This window comes from Gallus gallus, chromosome 13 (genome assembly GCF_016699485.2).
Source record: "Gallus gallus isolate bGalGal1 chromosome 13, bGalGal1.mat.broiler.GRCg7b, whole genome shotgun sequence".
Lineage (NCBI taxonomy): Eukaryota > Metazoa > Chordata > Aves > Galliformes > Phasianidae > Gallus > Gallus gallus.
The window spans coordinates 16,104,787-16,125,137 of NC_052544.1; the positions used below are offsets into that span (position 1 = coordinate 16,104,787).

General features: G+C 42.1%; 1 protein-coding gene across 15 annotated transcripts in view; it reads right to left on the reverse strand.

Annotated features, from left to right (window-relative positions):
* RAPGEF6 (Rap guanine nucleotide exchange factor 6) overlaps positions 1-20,351 on the reverse strand; it is a 106,322-nt gene that overhangs the window by 26,620 nt on the left and 59,351 nt on the right. For 9 of the 15 annotated variants that reach the window (XM_040647250.2, XM_040647254.2, XM_040647246.2 and 6 more), the window contains 13 exons: positions 18,720-18,851; positions 12,769-12,952; positions 11,792-11,928; positions 10,692-10,850; positions 10,002-10,154; positions 9,360-9,524; positions 7,908-8,015; positions 7,358-7,561; positions 6,538-6,646; positions 4,392-4,635; positions 3,559-3,716; positions 2,494-2,508; positions 761-1,001 (listed from right to left, as the gene is read on the reverse strand). In XM_040647250.2, the coding sequence (XP_040503184.1) occupies positions 761-1,001; positions 2,494-2,508; positions 3,559-3,716; positions 4,392-4,635; positions 6,538-6,646; positions 7,358-7,561; positions 7,908-8,015; positions 9,360-9,524; positions 10,002-10,154; positions 10,692-10,850; positions 11,792-11,928; positions 12,769-12,952; positions 18,720-18,851 (2,009 nt within the window). The remainder of the gene's footprint in view (positions 1-760; positions 1,002-2,493; positions 2,509-3,558; positions 3,717-4,391; positions 4,636-6,537; positions 6,647-7,357; positions 7,562-7,907; positions 8,016-9,359; positions 9,525-10,001; positions 10,155-10,691; positions 10,851-11,791; positions 11,929-12,768; positions 12,953-18,719; positions 18,852-20,351) is intronic. The other 6 variants (XM_040647251.2, XM_040647247.2, XM_040647256.2 and 3 more) reach the window with 1 other exon arrangement.

The following is a 20,351-nucleotide window of genomic DNA, read 5'->3' on the forward strand; positions in this document are numbered from 1 at the left end:
GCAGCGAAATAACACTTTAAATGCACATTAGCCTTGAGAAATCTCTCATTTATGTATTTCTCCACTTCTTAAACAAATTGAGTGTGGTTTCTTACGTAAACATAGTGTGGCACATTAATATTTACATGAAGCTCACAGTATTCAGGAAATGAAAAGGTATCTGGAAAATTAATTTCCATGGTTCAAAGCAATTTGCTTTCAGATATAAAGAAGTTTATTTCTCATAAGGTCTCTCTGTTGCCCAGCAGAGAAGAGACTAAAGAAGTTTTTACTCAATAACTTCTTTCTGGCACAGATCAGGTCATCAGATAAAGCCGAAGCACTTTACATGTCAGAAAACATTCGTAACAGTTTACATAAAAATGGAAGAATTTATCTCAGGTTAGTATCAGTTCATTGCAACGTGACATCACCGAGAAAAGTTAACTGCGTGCCTTAATCCTGAAGTACATATGGAAAGTGTCAGACGAAATACAAGCTTCTCTTATTAAGTGAAAGCCAGTATATGTTATCCTGATTTGCTGAATTTAGCTCTCATAAAGAGAGTTTGCTGTAAAGTCAGGGAGGATGTTTTTGCTTAAGGAAGGTGAAACAGGAAGAGAAGGAAAGAGAAGGAAAGCATTACTGACGTTTACTGGCTTACTCTCCTAACAGACACCCGTCTGCTTTCCTTAAAACACCACTCCACACCGTTCTTTCAGACACTTCAACCCGAACAGGCAAACAAATCCCAACCCAGCCCCAAACAAGGCTGCATTACCGCCCATTGAGCTGAATCCTGTCGGCCAACTTTGAGAACTGATCTGGGAGGCGGCGCTGTTTGATGACCCCCTCGGGGCTGACGGACACCTCACACAGGGAATAGGTCTCCGGGGCTCCGGTCAGGTTGAACTCATTGACGGCGTGACTCACCACCTCCTTGGCCGTGGTGTCCTTGCTGATGATGATGTAACAGCTCTGCTGGTCTGCTTTGAAAACTCTTATTACTTGGTCTGGAATATCTGAAATAACAGAAGAACACGTTTAAAGCAGGAAGTTACTTCTCCTGTGAAAAGACATTTTCAAGGTCATTTTCTGCAGCGTTTGGTAAATGTCCATTTAAGTACTCAGTCTTTGAATGGAAAAAAAGAGGACTCTTTCACCTCTCTGCATTGCCACAACTGAATTAACTTCTATGCTATCCCACGAACACAAAGTACGAGACACATCCAATGACTGTCCTGTACACCGTCCTTCTCAGTGCACACCAAAATCCTTGAAAGCATTGCTCCTTTTTGGCTCCTTTGCCTGTGATCCAGCATTGGGTGCCAAGGTGCTCCTCCCAGGGAGGTGCATGCAGATGAGAAGGAAGACCTGGCTGCATCTGTGAACAGGCTGCACACTCTTACACTCCCCCTCTCAACCTGAAGGAACTCAGCTGCTGCCAGCAGCTAATTCTTTTGCCAGTGCACCTATTTATAACATATTTTATGAATTATAAACGTGTCAGAGGACAGTTTTATCTGGGGCAGACTACAGCATGCAGCAACTATCTACAGAAATACATGTTTAGTTTATAATTTGACACTTGGAAATAATTCTCTCCATTACGGTTATTACAGATTCTCAAAATATCACTGATAGGCAAAAAAAAAAAAGTCTCAGGCAAATGTATCAGTAAGTGCCACAGCAGAGATGCCCAGGGCTATTGCAGAGGTGCCTCCTCCTCTCTCTGTTACTTGCACAGTTTAATAACCCCGGTGGTAAGAGCCACATCCACAGACAGAGGCTGGCCAGGCAGGGCATCCCCTGCCCCAGGGAATTATTTGGGAAATGTCTGCACTCATTAAAGCCATCACAGATGAACACAAGAGCCAAAACATCTATACCATGTCATTAGCATACCTAAAAATCAGAACACACTCAAGTTTAAAGCCCAAACTGAAATCTAGTTTGGAAGAAAAGAAATGCCATGCAACCAGAACACGATATGACTTGTAAGTAGCAGGTGATGGAAACAAGCACACGTTCATCTCATCACCTTCTCTTTTAAGCAGGTAAATATTAGTAAGAAGTACTTTCCTACATACCATTCAAGGTCTGACTGAACAGGACGCATTTCCAGTTTGCATGCACAAATTTTAGTTAGACAGAGTTCAAAAGCAGAACAAACCCAATCTCAAACTGCATTACCATCCAGTTTCCATAAGAGGGATGCAAGTAATTACATTTGTTTAAAGCAAGGTCCCAGAGAAGTGAAGCAGCCTGTCTGATACGTCTTTCAGCATATCAGTGGCAGAAATGGGAATTAAATGAGGCATTCCCTGCTTCAGCCCAGCACTCTGTCACGAAGCTGCAGAGCTCAGGAGGAGCAGCTATGGACTTAAAGGGAAGCTCACAGGACACGACTACCCACTGCCCAGACAGTACAACTACATCAGTACAACGTGTTATGTTATCAGGCAAGCCATGCAATATTAAGGCCTTCAGGATGCTGTATATTGGGATACTTACAGTAAAACCCAACAGCTGCGGGCAGGAAAGAAAGAGAAACACTGCGTCAACACCAAATCAAGATGTAGATGTTTACAAAACTTAAAAAGTATGTACTAGATGGTCAGAAATACTTTGGTTTTCTCTAGCATTCCAAAATAATTGCATAGCTGTTATGGTATAGTTGTGAAGGACCAGTAATCCACTGCTCATATTATGCAGTAACTTGTACAGCAGTAGATTATTCTTAGAGAACATGTGAGTAGCTCTCTCTTCTCTCATGTAGACAGTAAGAAACTGGGTCCCCACAAAGAAAAGGAACTTATTTGCTATGGATATTTATGCGTTTGATAGGATATATTTGTTCGTTTTAAAGGGGAAAGCTGCAAGTTTACATAAACATAAGCTGTAGCCAGAAGGCACTTCACAGAATATATAATTATGCACAGAACTTACATCTGAAATAGGGAAACGTGATTCTGACTTGACATGTTTAGAGGCAGCTGCATGTAACAGCAAACACCTCCTGCAGCCACCCTATCTACTGCGTTCCTTCGCTACCAGCCACGGAAGCCCAGACTGCAAATCTCAAAACACTTTTCAGTTTTTCAGACATATAACTGAATAAACTTAAAGTCTGCAAGACTTAATTATATAAAAAATATAATTAATTGTGTTGGTACCAAAGTTGCCTTACTCTATCCACGATACTGTTTGAAATATATACTAAAAGATGGTGGATGGAGAAGTCAAGCCACAGAAGTATTGGCATTGGGAAGAGATGATAACACAAGGTGCAGAGGATGACAACCTGCTTCCACCAGAGCTCTGGTAAATCAAAGACATTTATGGGTGGAAAAAGGCATTTATTTATTATTTATTTAAGAGAAGCTAGGTCTCACACTGCAGAAAAGCAGAGAACAGAGGTTTGGGCTGTCTGCGTTTACACTGAATTGCCAGTTTGGACCTGTTAGGGTCACAGGACAAAGAGGTAACTGCACTCAGTGTGTTTGAAGCTGGCAGAAGGTCTAATTTTCCCCCCAAAACCGACTGCCTTATAATTACCAAACTCATGCTCCTGTTTACCTGAAGGATTAGAGAAATCCAGAATGCTCGTTGTAGGCTGCAGCAGGTCGGGGCTGCTGGATGAGAGCGTCCCAGGAATAGGCATGATGGCCAGGCTGTGCCGGCACTGCCGCGTCCCAACGATGCTGTCGTCCTGCGATTGGCTCACACCGCCATCGCTGCAAAACAAATTGGTTTCCATCAGGTGTGTTAAGTCCTGCATGATCAACATGGGATGAGTGAATCTTGGGAAAAATAACAGCAGTCAGATGTTTTAATTCAATCCTGTAGGCAAGCTTTAAGAAGAGAGAGCGAGGGAACGTATATTTGAAAGTGTTCACTGGGACAGAAAAACCATTCTGGTCTTGTTCTGCAGTTCAGGCCTCATGGCGGCCTTCTAATCTTTGAAGGGAGCATATAAACAGGAGGGGGAATGACTGTTTATGAGGGTGGATAGTGATAGGACATGGGGGAATGGTTTTAAACTAAGACAGGGGAGGTTTAGGTTGGATATGAGGAGGAATTTTTTCACCCAGAGGGTGGTGACACACTGAACAGGTTGCCCAAGGAGGCTGTGGATGCCCCATCCCTGCAGGCATTCAAGGCCAGGCTGGATGTGGCTCTGGGCAGCCTGGTCTGCTGGTTGGTGACCCTGCACATAGCAGGGGGTTGGAACTGGATGGCCATTATGGTCCTTTGCAACCCAGGCCATTCTGTGATTCTATGATTCAGATTTACTGCATTTAAAAAGAAATAAAAATAATAATAAAAAATAAGCAGCATGGACGTGTCTGAAGATACAAAACAGCTCCAATAAGGAACAACTGCTGTTCAACCAGGAGAGCCCAACGCACCTGAAAAGTTTTGGAGGCAGGATGCTGAATCGAGTCTTGTCTAAGATCTTCCTGATTCTGTTTCTCCCACCAGATACGGTGTTTGCTTTCAACTTCTTGTTTCCTTTCTCACGGGGGAACATCTGTTCCACATCTCCAGGCATATCTGGGATGGAGTAACGGTTGTTTTTCTTTTCTGCAATTTTTGGGATATGTGGAATTCCATTCTTCTCTTGCCCTATCCTGCAGAGCAGCTCCTTAAACACTGCAAGGGAAGATACAACCATTGTGATTTACCTTTGCACACCTAAACCTTCGTGTTGCATTCTTCTTTCCCCTCAAACCGTTGGTTTCCCCACATGCCTGCAGAAAAATTAAAGCAGAATCCAAAACGAAAAGGTAACCCATTGCCAAACCAGGCTATGGATTACATTTTAATCTGGATTCTAAGGGGGCAGGTCTTTTCCCATTGAAGGTTTGCTGTGGAATTCCTTGGCAGAAGGTCTAACCCCAAACGTTTAACAAAAAACGATGCCCCATTCTGCACAGCAGGACCCTCCTGGCTACTTTCAGAACGAGCACAAACCTCAGCAAATCTAATGCAGGTATTCTAGCCTTCACAAAGGCAGTCAGATCAATAAAAAGGAACCTCAACATTCACATCAATCTCCTCTACGTATTTAATGACTGTCGCTGTCTGCATCTTTGGCAACAGTGCAAATGCATCCTGAAGAACTTCAGGACAGCTCGGAATTTTTCCTTCAGTAACACATGGGTGCATCAAACCTCCTTCTGCATTTATCAAACGAAGGCAGTCAATTACTGACACTCCCAAAAGATGTAAGGAAACAAAAATGGCCCTCATTGTTTCTGTTTCTTCCCACAAATAAAAGGTAAAATCAAATTGTTCAAACTGGTTTATGGGGGTTTTTCTGTTTGTTTTGGGGTGTTTTGTTTTTAAATCTGGTACTTTCTGTTGAAAACATATTGCCAAGAGAAGGCAGCACAGTGCAGAGCTGATTTCTTAGCCCTACAGACAAGGCATGAGGGACTTTATGTACATTCACAGCCAAACTGCATATTTCTATTATGTGACACAAATTGTGGCTACAATCCTTTACCATATAAACTCAGATCTAAGAATGGGGATTGCCCATTGCCAATACCAGGCACTTAGCACTCAATTAAAAGGACAGAATCACAAGTACTGCAGTTCAAAGCAACTTCACGACATGAATTCATTAAAACACATCAGAGAAACCATCTTGAAATTTTATCAGCTTGCAGGAAAAGAGGTTAGAATCCATTTGTATGTAACCATCACTGCCTCGGCTGCAGCAGTGCTTTATTTTATGCCATTTCATTAGTCTAGTCGACTGATTACTGCAGTCATTCTATGCTGTCATTAGAGTTATGATAATAAACAACAGCTCAGATCTTAAAACTTTTTACCTCCATAGTGATAAACAGAAAATCATAACTGAAAAGCAAACTCATAGGGAACACGGGCAGGTAACCAGTGGAAGGAAATAGGAGAGGGGAACCACCATTAGCTCTCGGATACCACTGCAGAGGAAGGATCTATCTGCTATGTACAGCCTTGTTCTTTCTGTAGCTATGGTTATTCTGTTTCCTGAACAGGATTACGGAAAGAGAACAGATGGTTTGAATGAGAGTTTAAGGAGGTATTTATGTGTTTATATTCACACTGACAATTAAAAGCTAACATTTATATACTACACCACTTTTTATATTCCCTTATCGATTTGAGATATAAAGGCCATTTATGCTATTGTTCTTACTGCCATCATAAAAAGTTTTATGAAAACCCAGTTTGACATTTTTGCTGTTTCTTGGCAAAATATTTTGGCCCAGCTCCTCTGGCTCTGCGTCAGCCCTATCGCATGCAGGGACACTAAAGCTGCTTAAGCAGCCGTTTGAGGATTTCTCAGGGAGCAGAGCGCTGGCTATGCTGGCTCAGTGCCACCCAACGTGCAGCACGTGGCACACTCTGAGCAAATGGAGGCACAACGAGGGGACTCCTGTGTGATCTTTCACTCCTAGAGCAAGTGGGAAGAAAGGTGAAATCCTGCTGCACTCCTAGAGCCAGAGAGACTGAGGTTTTGTGCACACACACAGAAATACATCAGCTCTGAAGTCTACTCACCGAAAATGTTTGTTTTTACAGTAATGGAGAGATGAGTATTGTTCCTTAAGATTTCGAGAGCTTTTGCAAATGTAATATTCTCAAAGTTCTGTCCATTTACTTCCATTATCTTTAAGGAGAAATGCAAATTGAACGATTAGAATAGCTGTATATAACGGATTTACTTTACAACAGTTACAAATGTAAATGCGACAACACAAGCATGTTAAATACTTGCCAGAAGTTATCATACCATCTTTACCATCTTTAGTAGTTGTACCATGAAAGCATTCTTTGTAAAATCACTGTTTTGATTACCCCACTCAAGTTCCATTCTGTAAACGAGCCAGGAGCCCCATTCCTATCCATCCACTGCTTTCTGCACCTGGTGGATCACCAGCTGCAGGTCTGGTATTGCAACCAAAGGACAGACCAACTGCAGGGCCCCCAGGCTCCCCCAGCCCCAGACTGGGATGCTGTACACCCAGAGAGAATCAACCCAACAGAACAACATGACGGCTTCAACCCAACCATATCTCCTCTAAGAAAGTGTCCTAAAGCAGCCACAGCTTGCCACAGTTTGGCTTCTTTTCCCCATTTTGTTTTTGAAATACCCAAATACTTTAGATACTTTGAATACTATTTAATAGGAACACATATTAAACGTACAAACCTAAAGTATTATTTATTATCTTCTTGCTTTTTTTTTTTTCTCCCCACTCTTATTTAACAGTCAACAGTATAACCTTTCCTCCTGGAAACAATAGCCAAAAAGTTGGCTAAACCAAATATTTTACTTCAAAGATGGATGTTTAAAATTAGCTACCTTTGCACTTCTTACCTGATCACCACGTTTAAGTCCAGCTTCTGCAGCCTTACTGCCAATTTCCACAGTCTCAACAAAGATACCAAAACCTTTGTCGCTTCCTCCAAGAAGGCTGAAAAAGAGAGGTGAGTCCCTAGAAGGCTTTTGCAAGGTAATTTGTCTCCATTTTGCCTTGGCAGCACAAGCAATATTCAGCAATCTGAGATGTCCTTTCATTTTCTGTAACACAAGAGACATGAAACTGAGTGTGATGGTTCTCTTAGTAGAAATGGAAAAAAAAGTTGTACAGCAAAAAAAAAAGTGTCAGAAAGAGAAATTATGATTCTATGTATCTGGATCTTAATAAACCTTCTGCAGTGAAGCAGAGACACAGAAATGAGTGCCATGTGTACTATTTTATGAGAGCTTTGTACCTAAATATATATTTAAGAACAAATATGACCATGTTAAAAGCCACCTATTCAGTGCTCTCTTATGGACCACAATGTGTTAACCCTTGCAAACACACTGGAAAATGGAAATGCATAATGTTACAAGTGTGACAGTTGTCCTTTTTCACTCGTACCGTATTTTCTAAGTTCTTTTCAAATTCTTCCAGAAATCGAGTCATAGCAGGATCGCCTTCAAAGTCATTGAAATGGTTGTTCACCCACAGTAAAACCACTCTGGTAACCTGAAAAGAAAGCATACATCAAAATATGTTTTTTTCTCCCACAGGCTGTAATCTACAAGCAAAAAAAGCATACATGACAGAATAACAGATCACAGATTAATGCATTCCTTAGCAGAAGCAGAAGCCATCTGCACTTGAAATCAACTCCTGATTTCCTTTCCTTGTGGAGATGAAAGAAAAAAACAAGTATCAGACATCTTTGAATCTGGCTGATTACATCACCCAGCACTTACTGGTGCACTCATCTACCTTCAGGTCTTTCTTCCTTCTGCCTTTCATAAAACAGATCTTTTTAAAGCCTCCTAATTACATCCTCTCCTAGGCATTGTCACAATGTGACAATAAAAAACTTTCTTCTAAGTTTTGAAGCTAATTGTTTGGGTTGCATCTGTGTGTGCTACAGTTACTGCCATTCATGACAGAGGCACTGCAATGGGCTGCCCAGAGAGCAGTAGAGCCACCGACCCTGGAGGTGTTCAAGGAACGTTTGGACGTTGTGTTGAGGGACATGGTTTAATGAGAACCATTGGCGACGGGTGGATGGTTGGACTGGGTGATCCTGTAGGTCTTTTCCAACCTTCTGATTCTATGATCCTGTGATTCTAAGTCAATCTGGCAACTACTTTATCCATCCGCACTATTAAGAAATGCTAACCCAGGGCAGTTTCTCTTCTAAAAATAATGACTTCCTCTTCTCTTTGCTGAGATTGCTTTCTTTTACTTTCCTTCTTTACATTCATTTTCTTAAAAGAACAGTTGTTGCCAGGAGTACATGGAAAAAGGGAGCAGCAGTAACCATAGTGAAGGAGCACAGCCAACTTCTTCCACAAAAACCTGCACTGCTTTCATAGTTGAGTTTCCTTCGGCTCCATCTCGAACTTATAAAACTGATGGCCAAGAATTTTACTGCCACCATTTTCAACAAACTGGATATGGATACAAGTTTCAAGCCACGTGAATTTTCCATACATACGTGCATACAGTTACACAGAGCTAAACATGGTTCTATTCACAGAAGAGTTATTATCAGCAGCACAGTTTACTTTGACTTCACAGTAAGCTACTCTAATAAGATAAGTTCAGAACACTGAAAAACTCTACAAGGAAAGATTATGGAAGGTGAACACAAAGCTGCTGTGAGAACGAAGGTGGTATATCCAAGAAATCATGAACAAAATTTCCCCGAGTTGCTGATAAAAAAGAAATAAATTAGGATTTCAGAGAGACAGGCATTTAAATCTTAAAATTAAATGGGAAATCATCCTGCAGAAGAGAAGCAGCAACACACCTCACTTTGCAGAGAACACCATACATGTACACGGTGCTCTGGAGGCTGGAACCCACCTTATCCCTGAGGCTGTCCACTGTGAACCACTCCAGGAGCTTATTCCCAACTTCCAAGGGGCTCGTTAGAAACGTTCGGTACGTTAAGAGGAAATCTTCGATGTAGGTTGGATCCACAATAGAATGTTCTTCTATCAAGTGCATGATGAGCCGCTCAGGTGTTGCCTTAAAAATGGAATGCAAATACAGCTGATATCTCCTGCCAGTACCTCTCTCAGAGAGTCCCTTTAGCATAAAACCGTGTTCCAAACTTCAGTTTTGGAAAACTCGAGGAAAAAAAATACACTAATATATTTAAATCAAGTCCTCATGTTCCTCCCAGACCATTCTGCAGCTTGTAACTGGCCAGAACAATCTGTAACATCTCATGATTTTGTTTATTACAAACAGTATAAGCTCTTCTTCCAGACTACAGAACCCAAACCACTACACAAGGAGTGCTGTCAGTACGAACCCCAGAGGTCTACGTTGATTAAAAGACATATGGAAGTAGATTTGTAGAACAATATAAATTCCTTAGGATTAAATTTTCGAGGTGAGACAGACAAAACTGAACAGGAGTTCCAGATTTAAACTAAAATGAATAAAGGTTTAATTATTAAAGGTTTAATAGATTAATAGAAAGAATGGGAAGCAATTCACCTTGATAACAATGTGTCCTTTTCTGGTTCCACTGCGATCCAGCTCCCTGTGTTCCTTTACCATAACAATTTCTCCTTCTTCCTCAACTTTATGAGTGTTTTTTTCCACATGGTTCAGAATTCTCCAGTAGTCTTGCTGGGCGATACACACAAACTGTCCCAGACAACATGTGATCATTAATAAATACTCAAAACATGAATGTATCCTCATGCCCCATCTCTGGGCTGCTCTGACACAACCACCGTAGCACAGTACTTGTTATTAGCCCCAGTCTGTGCTGCCCAGCTACACGAGAAAGTTATAAATAGAGGAAAATAGAACAGATCAGCATGTTATGTCTCCAAAACATAACGATAATCATACAGAGAACAAACTCTGCAAAAGCTGGATATGGCTACTGTCTGTTTATCTGTTCTTACCGCATGTCAATCACATACATAGCACAACTAGGGTGAACTAAGGTTACATTTCAACAGAAAGCAAAAGTTCCTGTTTCTCACACAATAGCTGTGTAAAATAACTAACTCAGCGTACAACTAAGCTAACATAAGCAGAGCCCCTGGCCCATCCAATACCAACCTCCTTTCTCCTGCTCCTGGAATGAAGACCATGCCTTAAGATGAAAGAAGTTTGCTGTCTTTCATTAGATGTTTGGAAATATGAACTAGATGTGCAGAGTTGTGATCTTACCTGACAGTCGTCTACTTTGGTTCTGACCACTCCATTCATGTACTGTTTGTCCAAAGAGGGAGTGATCCCAAAACTATTTCCCATGCAGAGGCTCTCACTCTTCCCATCAGGATAGCTGATTTCCACCGTGCCATTTAAAATAACATACCAAGAATCGAGCTAGAGGGAGTGAAAAACAAATTTAAAGAGCGAAGCTCATTCAAAAAATGGCATAAGCTGTTCCAGCACTCTTATCTCAGAAAGCTTTATTCTTGCAGTCTCCAGTTTGTTGCCACCACAGTTTTGCAACATGTAATTCACCAGAAATGTGTACTGTAAAGCAAGCAATGAAGCTGACTGAAACAAGAATGCTTTTCAGCATTCTTCATTCATTTCAGTACTAATTCAGTAGGGAGCAATACTGATGAATAGATTGCTTTTTAATCAGTGTGCTAATTGCTACAGTATATTTATACTATTTAATGAGCATGAGGGCTCTTCCCCCCACTCGGTCACTACTGGAAACAAGAGTACATTCAGCCCCCATGGAGCACTGATGGGCTGCAGCCATCTCACATCTCTGGATCGAAGGACAGGGAAAGGCTGCAGGTGAGAATTCAGAGCAGCAACGTTGGGGGTCCAACCACTGCTTAACTGGCAACTGCTTCCAATGTAGATCTTTAGGTTATGTTACCGACGCTACTGTTCAAGGATCCATCTCCATGATAGTGTGTAAAAAAAAATTACACTGTAAGAAGAGAGTTATTTGACCAATGGAAATTATGCATTCTTCTGTACGAGTAATCTCTGAAACAAACTGCTTGATTTTAGCACTTAAACTGATAGTAATCCACAGCATAAATTACTGAATGCTGTTTTTGTTGTGGATTTTTTTCTTCACTCTGCCACACTGAAGCGCTGAACAAGGAAGTCAAGAGCACAGGGCAGAATCTAGCACATAGACGGACTGAGGTTTATGGAATTTGGAAGTGGGTCATGGTGAGAGATGAGGAATTCTCTAGCTTTCAAGAGTGGGAGAGGGGCAGAGAACATCCCCCAGCCCGTCTCACTTGCAGCCTTCTGCCCACGGTGCTTCAACTGTGTTGCCTGCGGTTACTTACTTCCTGGCCATCTTCAAGTATGATGGCTCCTGCTTGCTCCACTACTTCAAATATCATCACTGAGCAAAGTTCTCTTCTCACAGACATCGTCATGTTTGCGAAGGCAGGGAGTTGATGCATAAATTCCAATAATTGCTCTGTTAGACAAAGAAAACACTGGTATGAAGGCTGCAAGGCCCAGGGGTTCCTTAGATATCATGCCCTCCCACAGGTATATTAAACCTCAGATTAATTCTCAGAAGGAACTGCTCAGTGGTGTTACAATCCTTGTTAGTGCCTGCAGCTAAATGAGCCCAGTATGCGATTTGTCATCAGAACCTGGGGAAAAAAACCTTGGCTCTGCAGTCCTGATCGTGCCCTGATTGACTCTTATGGCAGCAATCTAGCGAAGTGTAAAAGCACTTCAGCTTCAAACATTCAGAAGAAATAAAAATACCCTTACTGTACAGTAATTATAAGTTTATCAAGAGCATGGAACACTTTTCAGAGTTTAGAGAAGTAATGGGAAGTATAGTAGAACCCAAATTTTGCCATTAGCTAATGCCAATTTCCAGTTAGGCACTGCAATGAATTATTTTCCTTTCAAATGTCTTGCAGTTTACGATTAAGCTTATCTACACTGCAGCACCAGTATGTTCTCCCCAATGTTCCATAATTAATCAATTCAACAGTCACAGGCAGTCAGAATTACCACGTTACCCTCCTGTCAACAGATCCAATGATTGCAACACTTCACACACAGTAAGGGTTTCAAAGCCTGTTTTTTCAAAGTACTTGAATTCTCAGAACAAATGCTCTTCCAGATAGAAGGAAAGTCCTTTACTTAACAGTATCCCTAGAGCAAAGTGATCTCTGGAAGGCATCATTCACAGTGATGATGATATACATTTAATATTAGCTTAACAGTTTACATGTATGCTCTCCGACTGAAGTTACATGGCACAGGTTTATACAAAGATCTGTTCTTTTCTCCTCACCAATATCATCATCAGTTTTATCTGCAGGCTCTTTCTCAAGGCACTCTCGTACAACATCTCGCCCTAGAAGTGGATCTGAAGTTCTGTCAATATCTTCGTCTTCCTCTTCTTCTTCATCTTCAGAGTCTACAGGTGCTTCTGGAAGACCTGTTAAATCAACATCTCCCATCTCACTTTCTGTAGCCTACAGAGAAGACATCCATCAGATAAAGACTTCAATGATTCCATTCGATTAATTTCGGTCTTATCTTAGTAGAGTTAATAATACAAAAAATTATATGACCAACAATTTAAAGTAGAAAATAGACATTATAAATATATACCCGTGGCATAAAGCAACACCATGCTACAGAGTTATGACCACAAGTTCTGAATACAAAGTTAGATTACTGGGCACGTGCTCTCTTTCTTTACTAATGACACTCCCAATGATCTGCAGGCAATACAAGCCCATCAATACCAACTGTGTGACATCGAGGGACAAAGATTATCGTCTGATGGCTGAGTGGATACAATTAAAGGGAACTGATCTTATTTTTAATGTCAGTATTGTACAGTGGTTTTAGTCCTGGTGTACCATCAGTGTGTCAGGTGGAGAGCAAAACTGAAAAAAAGAGATGAGGACGACTACTCCTGTCCCTGCTGGCCAACTCTCACTTCTTTATAGTGCTCAGTCCGTGGGAATTCACGTGAACAAATGGCTTCTCACAACTTAAGGCTTAATATTAACCAAGTAGCAATACCAAGGTGTAATACAGTAATAACACTAGTCATCCAACGTCTATAGACACATTTCTGCTGCCATCAATTGATGGCAATATAGACATCAAACTGAGCAGACACACGAAGCCACAGTTTAAGATAGAGAAATGCTGGCACCAGAAAGCAGCATCACACAAGAATTGTTTGCAATACTTTCTCATGTAAAGTTTAAATGATGTAATGGAATGAAAATAACTTTCCAAACAGATGGAAGGCAAGAAAAAAAAACCCCAAAATCAAGCAGTTTCAAACTTCCAGTTTCCACAGAATACCTCCTCAATCATTTTGTCTTAATTCAAGGCAGCATGCAACTGATCAATGGACACCCATTGTAAGATCCTCTGTAAACAAACTCCCACTGGCAGTTGTTAGACACAGATTGTTTTAACACTGATTTCCATGATTTTGTTTTTTAAAGTGCCATCAGTCCACCACGTATCCTGAACACATATATTCAATTCTGGTACATTTTCAGAGGCACACATTTGAGAAGATGGCAAAAATACGAGTATCTATGCCCATCTCCTTTACTGTCATTCACTTTTACAACCATCAGAAGAGCCCCAGTGGAACCTTCCCCCACAGTCAATTAGAATATTGTTCATTAACACCAATTCCCTGACGTGCCTACAACATTTCACTTCCAGACACTTCATGAGAACAGCTGGAGAGCCAGCGATGAGCTAACGACTCCACCACAACGCAGAGCTGTTAGATGTCTCTGCTCCATTGGGTGCAACCCAATGTTTGATGGCAGGATATTAAAAAGGAGATGGAGCACTCTCTGCTCTTCCGAAGTGAGAAATATTTATCAATAACTCAGTGACGGTTACTAATCCTGTCTCCTGTCTACTTCTTGAAGCTCCAGACATGACATAAGCAGCGCAAGTGCTGAAGCACTGCTGTTTTGAAGTCTGAGTTGCATCACCAAAGCCAGCATTGATTCGATCAGCAGAGCGCTGCCCCCACGCTCCTCACAGCACTGCCAATGCAAACCCAGCCCTCGGGCAGATGGAGCACCACTGCCCTCTGCACCAGGCAGACAAACACCGGTCAGGTATATTCCTGAGGTCTTTGGACTTGTCCTCCTCGTTATAATTATCCACCAAACCTAATAAAAAAGGCTTACGTGACTTAACAAAACATTTCCTACAGAGTAGGGTGGCAAAACATAGGGTTAAATCTGTTTTTATTACATCACTTTACTGGCTTGTGTAGCTCACACATTAACAGTTTTGGAATTAAGCCGAAGTGCAAATTGTGCTTGGAGAGCCTTGGCAGCACATGCTCAGTGCCGCGTTTCATTCTAAGACCTTTCCAGCATCTCTTCATCTGAACAGCCCCAATTCATATGCAGTTTCCCAGGCAGAGTAAAACCGAGTATAGAACCAATTCCCACTTCAATAACATTAAGCTAAGGTAACAAAATGGAGGATACGGGTCCTACAGGAAAGTGATATTCAAAATGGGCATTGGACTGCACGGAGCAATCAACCAATCTTCCCTTTCCCTGATAAATCAGTTACAATTTGATCAAGCTCCATTCTTTACTAATTTACAACAAATAAACCAGAAGCTCCAATCCTCAGACTTGGCACGAATATGGTTTTTCAGGATTGAGTCTATAGGGCAAAAATACCAACTGCCAAGTCAGTGGGAGCAGCCCCAGCAGCACGCACAGCACAGGGCGCTGAGCACCAGCTCACTGCCAAAACCCTTCTTTGCTATTTTAAAATGACACCACTTTTACTTTGTATATCACCTGTTAGCCCCCTTAAGAAGACAGCAAGACTATGTTTGGCAAAGCTTGATCCTAGAGATGTCCGAGCACCGGCAATGGAAGCCAAGGAGCCCTCATAACTTTGGTGATATTGACACGTATTCACGTGAAGGACTCTCTGTTCTGTAATAACTCTGCATGACAGGTAATTTTAGTGCTCACGGCTCCTGGTGCAACCTGCTACTAAGAACATGGGGTTTTTGCTTTCCTTCATGTCAGTTCTTTCAGGGGAAAGCTGTCCAAGGCTTCAGAATTGGCAGGAAAGTTCTTAGTAAAGCCCTAAACCCTGATGCATATTTTATAGACAATCCATTTTAACTTAAAAATCCTTAACCACAGATGGAACTGTTGCTGGGCAGTAACATTGCTGCCCACAAATAACACATACTGCTGAAGTGACAAATGAGAGATGGCAAAAAAAAAAAGAAAAAAAAAAGAGAAAAAACCACTGAGCAGAACTAAACAGATAAGGAAAAATAGATGAGAATTTGTCACTTGGTAAAAGAAGAGCATTGGAAGTCACCGATAAAGGCAATGACTCCATTGCACTCAAAGTGAGACCATGCCCACCCAGGCCTGGACATACAGCCTGGACTGCCTACAGTACCCTTGCTGGCCTTTATAGAGTCTACCCCATGAAAAAGCAAACGGAAATGTTTGCTCACTGTAATACCTGCAGAGTAGCTTTTCCCTGCGGACACCCATTACAGGGCCAAGGGGCTGTTTGCTGAAGTTATAATCCCTCATTTCGACTTATATGCATAACCACACAGCTTCTGCTAAGTGCCTGAACACTGAGCTCTGAAGGTAAGCATATTGTCAGAAAGAGGCTGAACAAAAACAAACATGCAAATTAAATACATTGTTAAAAAAAAAAAAAAAGTAGGAAAAGCTTTCAAATATATATAAATGAAGGTGTGAAGGGAGAAAATGTCATCACAAATTTATTCTCCTCAGCAGCTTTGGTCTCAATGCAACGTGTCTGCAGCCGTGCTGCAGGCAGGGCTCGTTTCTGCTGAGCTCACCTTCAGCTCCTGTGCTCATTTCCTGGTTAGCATCCTGCCCTGAGAAGCAGCTGGAAGAAGTGAAAACTCATTTCAATACTGTCAATGAATAAAGTGTACGCAGATGAACCAAAACCCTTTCCAAATCTTAATAAAAAAATGTTTCATTCTTTGTTTCTATCATTCTAATCCGTTTCCTGCTCTGGAATTATGGTCGCGTTACGCACTAAAAATGAATGTTATGATATCAGTCATTCAAAAGGTCATTTCAAGGCTACATTAATAAGAATTATTCCAAAATACTCCTCCTTTGACATTAATGATAGTCCTGGAGAGCCTGGCACGCAACAGAGACGAAACTGACTGCAAAAGCAAAGGCAACGTTTTCCAATGCTTTATGAAAAGCTTATTTTAATATGAGTAAATTTGTAATTCCTTCAGGGACAGAAATGTATTTCACCACCGTTTGAGTGTTGCAGTGCAGATTAAAGTGCTGCTCCTTCATTTACTCCATTCATGGCATTTTTATTTGTTTAACCATTACGCTCTTTTGGCATTTTCTTAAGAGCAGGAATGCAACATTTCAAACGCATTTAACCACACATGATAAGACTATACCCTCCTTACTGGAATGATATCTGCTTCATCAATAATTCATTGGAAGTGCTTTTCACTTAGTGTAACCCTTCCAAACGGCTCAGGTAGACAGGCTGAGGATGGCCAGCAAAAGTGCCATCAGCCTCAGTGCGTGAGCTGCCCAGGTACCACAGCCACACACACTGTGGGGATTGCAGCTAATTAGTTTTTGAGCCAGGAGAATTAATTCCAAAGGGAGAAAAAGGGGGAAAAAAAGACAACGTGAAGAACAAAGTCTTTCATCATTGCTGCTCGGAATCCAGGCTGCATTTGGAAAGAGCTATTGACAATCAAAGTAATTCTGAGCTGGCTGGTAGAGAGCAAATGGAAAGAAGTAAAACAATAGGTTGAATGGGACGAACACATACAGACTGTAAATGCTTTGAATGTCTCATCTTTGAAGTTAACTTGCAATACTTTGCTGTAAATAAGATACACAACCAGCCTCTCTTTGTCATACTGCACCCAGACAGTCCTCAGCAGAAGGGAACAGGTATCTACATTCCAGCTATACCTACAGAACACTCAACAGTCCCTATTTAGTTGGTAATGTAAGCAGACCTGAACTCGGAAGTGAAAAAGTTGTGCAATTTCTGAGACAAACAAACTGATCTCTCCATCAGAAGTGCACCCATGAACCTAGCTCTGCAATTTGGCACGAGGCAGCTGCTCTGCTTCCTTTACAGATAACGCGCTTAATAAGTTATCTCTTGATGTGCCTCAACTTCTATTCCCAACATGAAACACTGGAATTTGCAGAGTCAGTTGGTGCAGAGAGCATGTTTGTTAGCATGCTTTTGTTTGCAGAACAGGGCATCTGCTGTGTGCAACAAATGCAAATAACCAAGGAAGGTACCTGACAGGCAAAAGGGTTACATGAAATCTGCTCCATAATTCAGCACATAAATCACCACATGTGTCTTTTAAAAGCAACAGCACACGTGCTGGTACACAGAGAGGTGAAAAGCAAGGAGGGAGCTGTGGAGGTGGGAAGCAGCACCGGGTTTGCAGAAGCATTAGGAAGGGGAGGCAGTGATAGACGGCCACTGCTTTGGTGTCACACAATCTATATGCAATTCCTCTTTTTCCAGAGAAAAAGGAGCAGCAACAAGGTGTTCTTAATGGTAACAAGACTGGGGGAAAAGAAACACATCAAAACCAAACCCCACGTCTTCCCTTCATACGATAAGGCAAGAAACAAACCAGAACCAAGATCCTTTTGTAGGCAAGTCTGACACTACATGGGGTAAGAACTTGCTGCACTTATTTTGTTGCATTCCGGACTGCAACTCCACTCATTTTTGTTCTATTTTATTCTTCATCAATATAAACTGTGTTTAGCTGGTATTTAATAAAACTGCAATGAAGCCAAGCACTAACACCAGTGCTCACCTGCACACATACTGTCACCACCACCCTCATCTGGTCACTGTCACCTACCTCACTGCTAACGGAATGTGTGCCAAGGGAAACCCAGAGAGCAAGTGCCATCAGAAGAGCATGCAGATGTCACTGCAGAAATGTTCCCACAAGGTCTGTGCCACAGCTCCTGATGGACTTCCGCCCAAATTCTGGCAGCCAACAGCAAATATAACAAACAACCGTGTGTGGTGAACATCTGACCTCGTGTTTTCTGATAACCAGCCGGCATTACAGCAGCACAAAATGCTACCAGAGCAATTAGGAAAGGCAAAATGCAATTTCCAGCTGGGCGGGGGGGGGGGCGGGAGGCAGGGAAAAAGAGAACTAAGAAACAAATGCAATTCTACCTGATAGATATCAGACAGGCTGCTGCTCCCAGAATCGCTGGCAATGCTGCACCCAGACTGGCTGGAAGGGACGTGAGTCACCTGAGGGTGAGGATTGTCTGTAAGATGCATCTTGGTAAGATCAGCTGGAAGCTGTAAACAAAAGGGAATGGGGGAAAAGGCAGGAAAAAGGAAAAAAAAAAAGGTCATATAAATCTGGTTTGCATGCAAAGTTATCAATAAAATTTTTGTTACATATCTGAATATTCACCTGAAACTTGAGACGTATTGTGAGGAAATGTGGATTTAGATGAAGCCTGCCCAGTGACACCTGTGATCTTATGGCACTGATGCGTAATGATGCATCACCTGCAGAACAAAGGTCTGGCCCTTTGCAGCTCATTGACACACACCAGCAGAACGAAGAGCCCGCGAGATGGCAAAGGCATAACGCCAGCCAGCCACAGTCCTAACCCATCACCTCATCCTGCAATCCAGGATGAAGAACGGAATTCAAAAATGGAGAAATTTGTTTTAAAGGTCCGAAATGCAAAAGATTGTTAAGCTGTCACAAATTGCCATTAAAACCAAAGCAAACCAAACCGATCCTCCCAGCTGTAGATACCAAGCAGCAAACTCGATCCAAACACACAGCAGATCTAACACTTTGAAGACTAATTTTCACCACCAAGAAGTGTTACAGGCTGAAAAAAACTCTGTTGAGGGGAGCAGTAAAAAGGTGGAAGACCTCAGCTGGCAGAACCCAACCCAGGGGCAAAGGAACCTATCTGTGTATGGCAAGAGCTGACACAAGGGAGGTAGGATTTCACTTCAGCATGGATGGGGCACTGGTTGGCTTTGTTTTAAATCCAAAGGAATGCTTCTTACAGTGCACATTTTTGTGCCATACACAGAAAAACAGCAGATACCACTAGTGGATGCAAGGCAGAATATATTCCATATATATTCCGGAATATATATTCTGTCTCCCTTAAAGCCTCCTGAGTTAAGGCACGGGTTAAGCCCCCAAGGCTCTGCTGCTGGTTCCCATAGTGTGGATGGAGGCTGCTCAGTGCAGGGTGAAGTGTGGAAGCTGAATTCCAGCTCTGCTTGCCAGACTCACAATGCCCCACAGCCTTTGGGAATGGCTCAGAGACCTTCAGGGGAGGAAGGAGTGGGATCAGGAGCAGAACCGACTCGGTGCGTTTCCCTGCAGCTCTCCCCCAAACAGCCGCCAAAGAGCCACGCCAGCCCAGCTGCTGTCATTGGCAATGCAAAATGTGAGACGTGTGTGACAAAGGCATTTTTATGTGTTGAGGCTGAGAAGTATTGCTGGAACAAAACGGAGCTCTCAAAACAAAGGGAAGTCAGGTGTGCCATTTGTCTGTACTCCTCACAAATGCACACTGAAGACTAACTCAAACCACCACCACTCCTCCCCAGAGGAGTACTTCTAATCAAGTCATTAATCACTTAGAACTGATCTCCGCTCCCCCAGCCAGCACTCACATTAATTTCCATCGCCTATAAAGCACATGGGCACCCACGATGCTCCAGCTGGACTTTGCCATATGTTATTGGGAAAGACATTTAATGCAAGCTAGGTGTAAGGAAACACTGCAGCATCTCTTTAAATCTGAGAGAGATATAAGG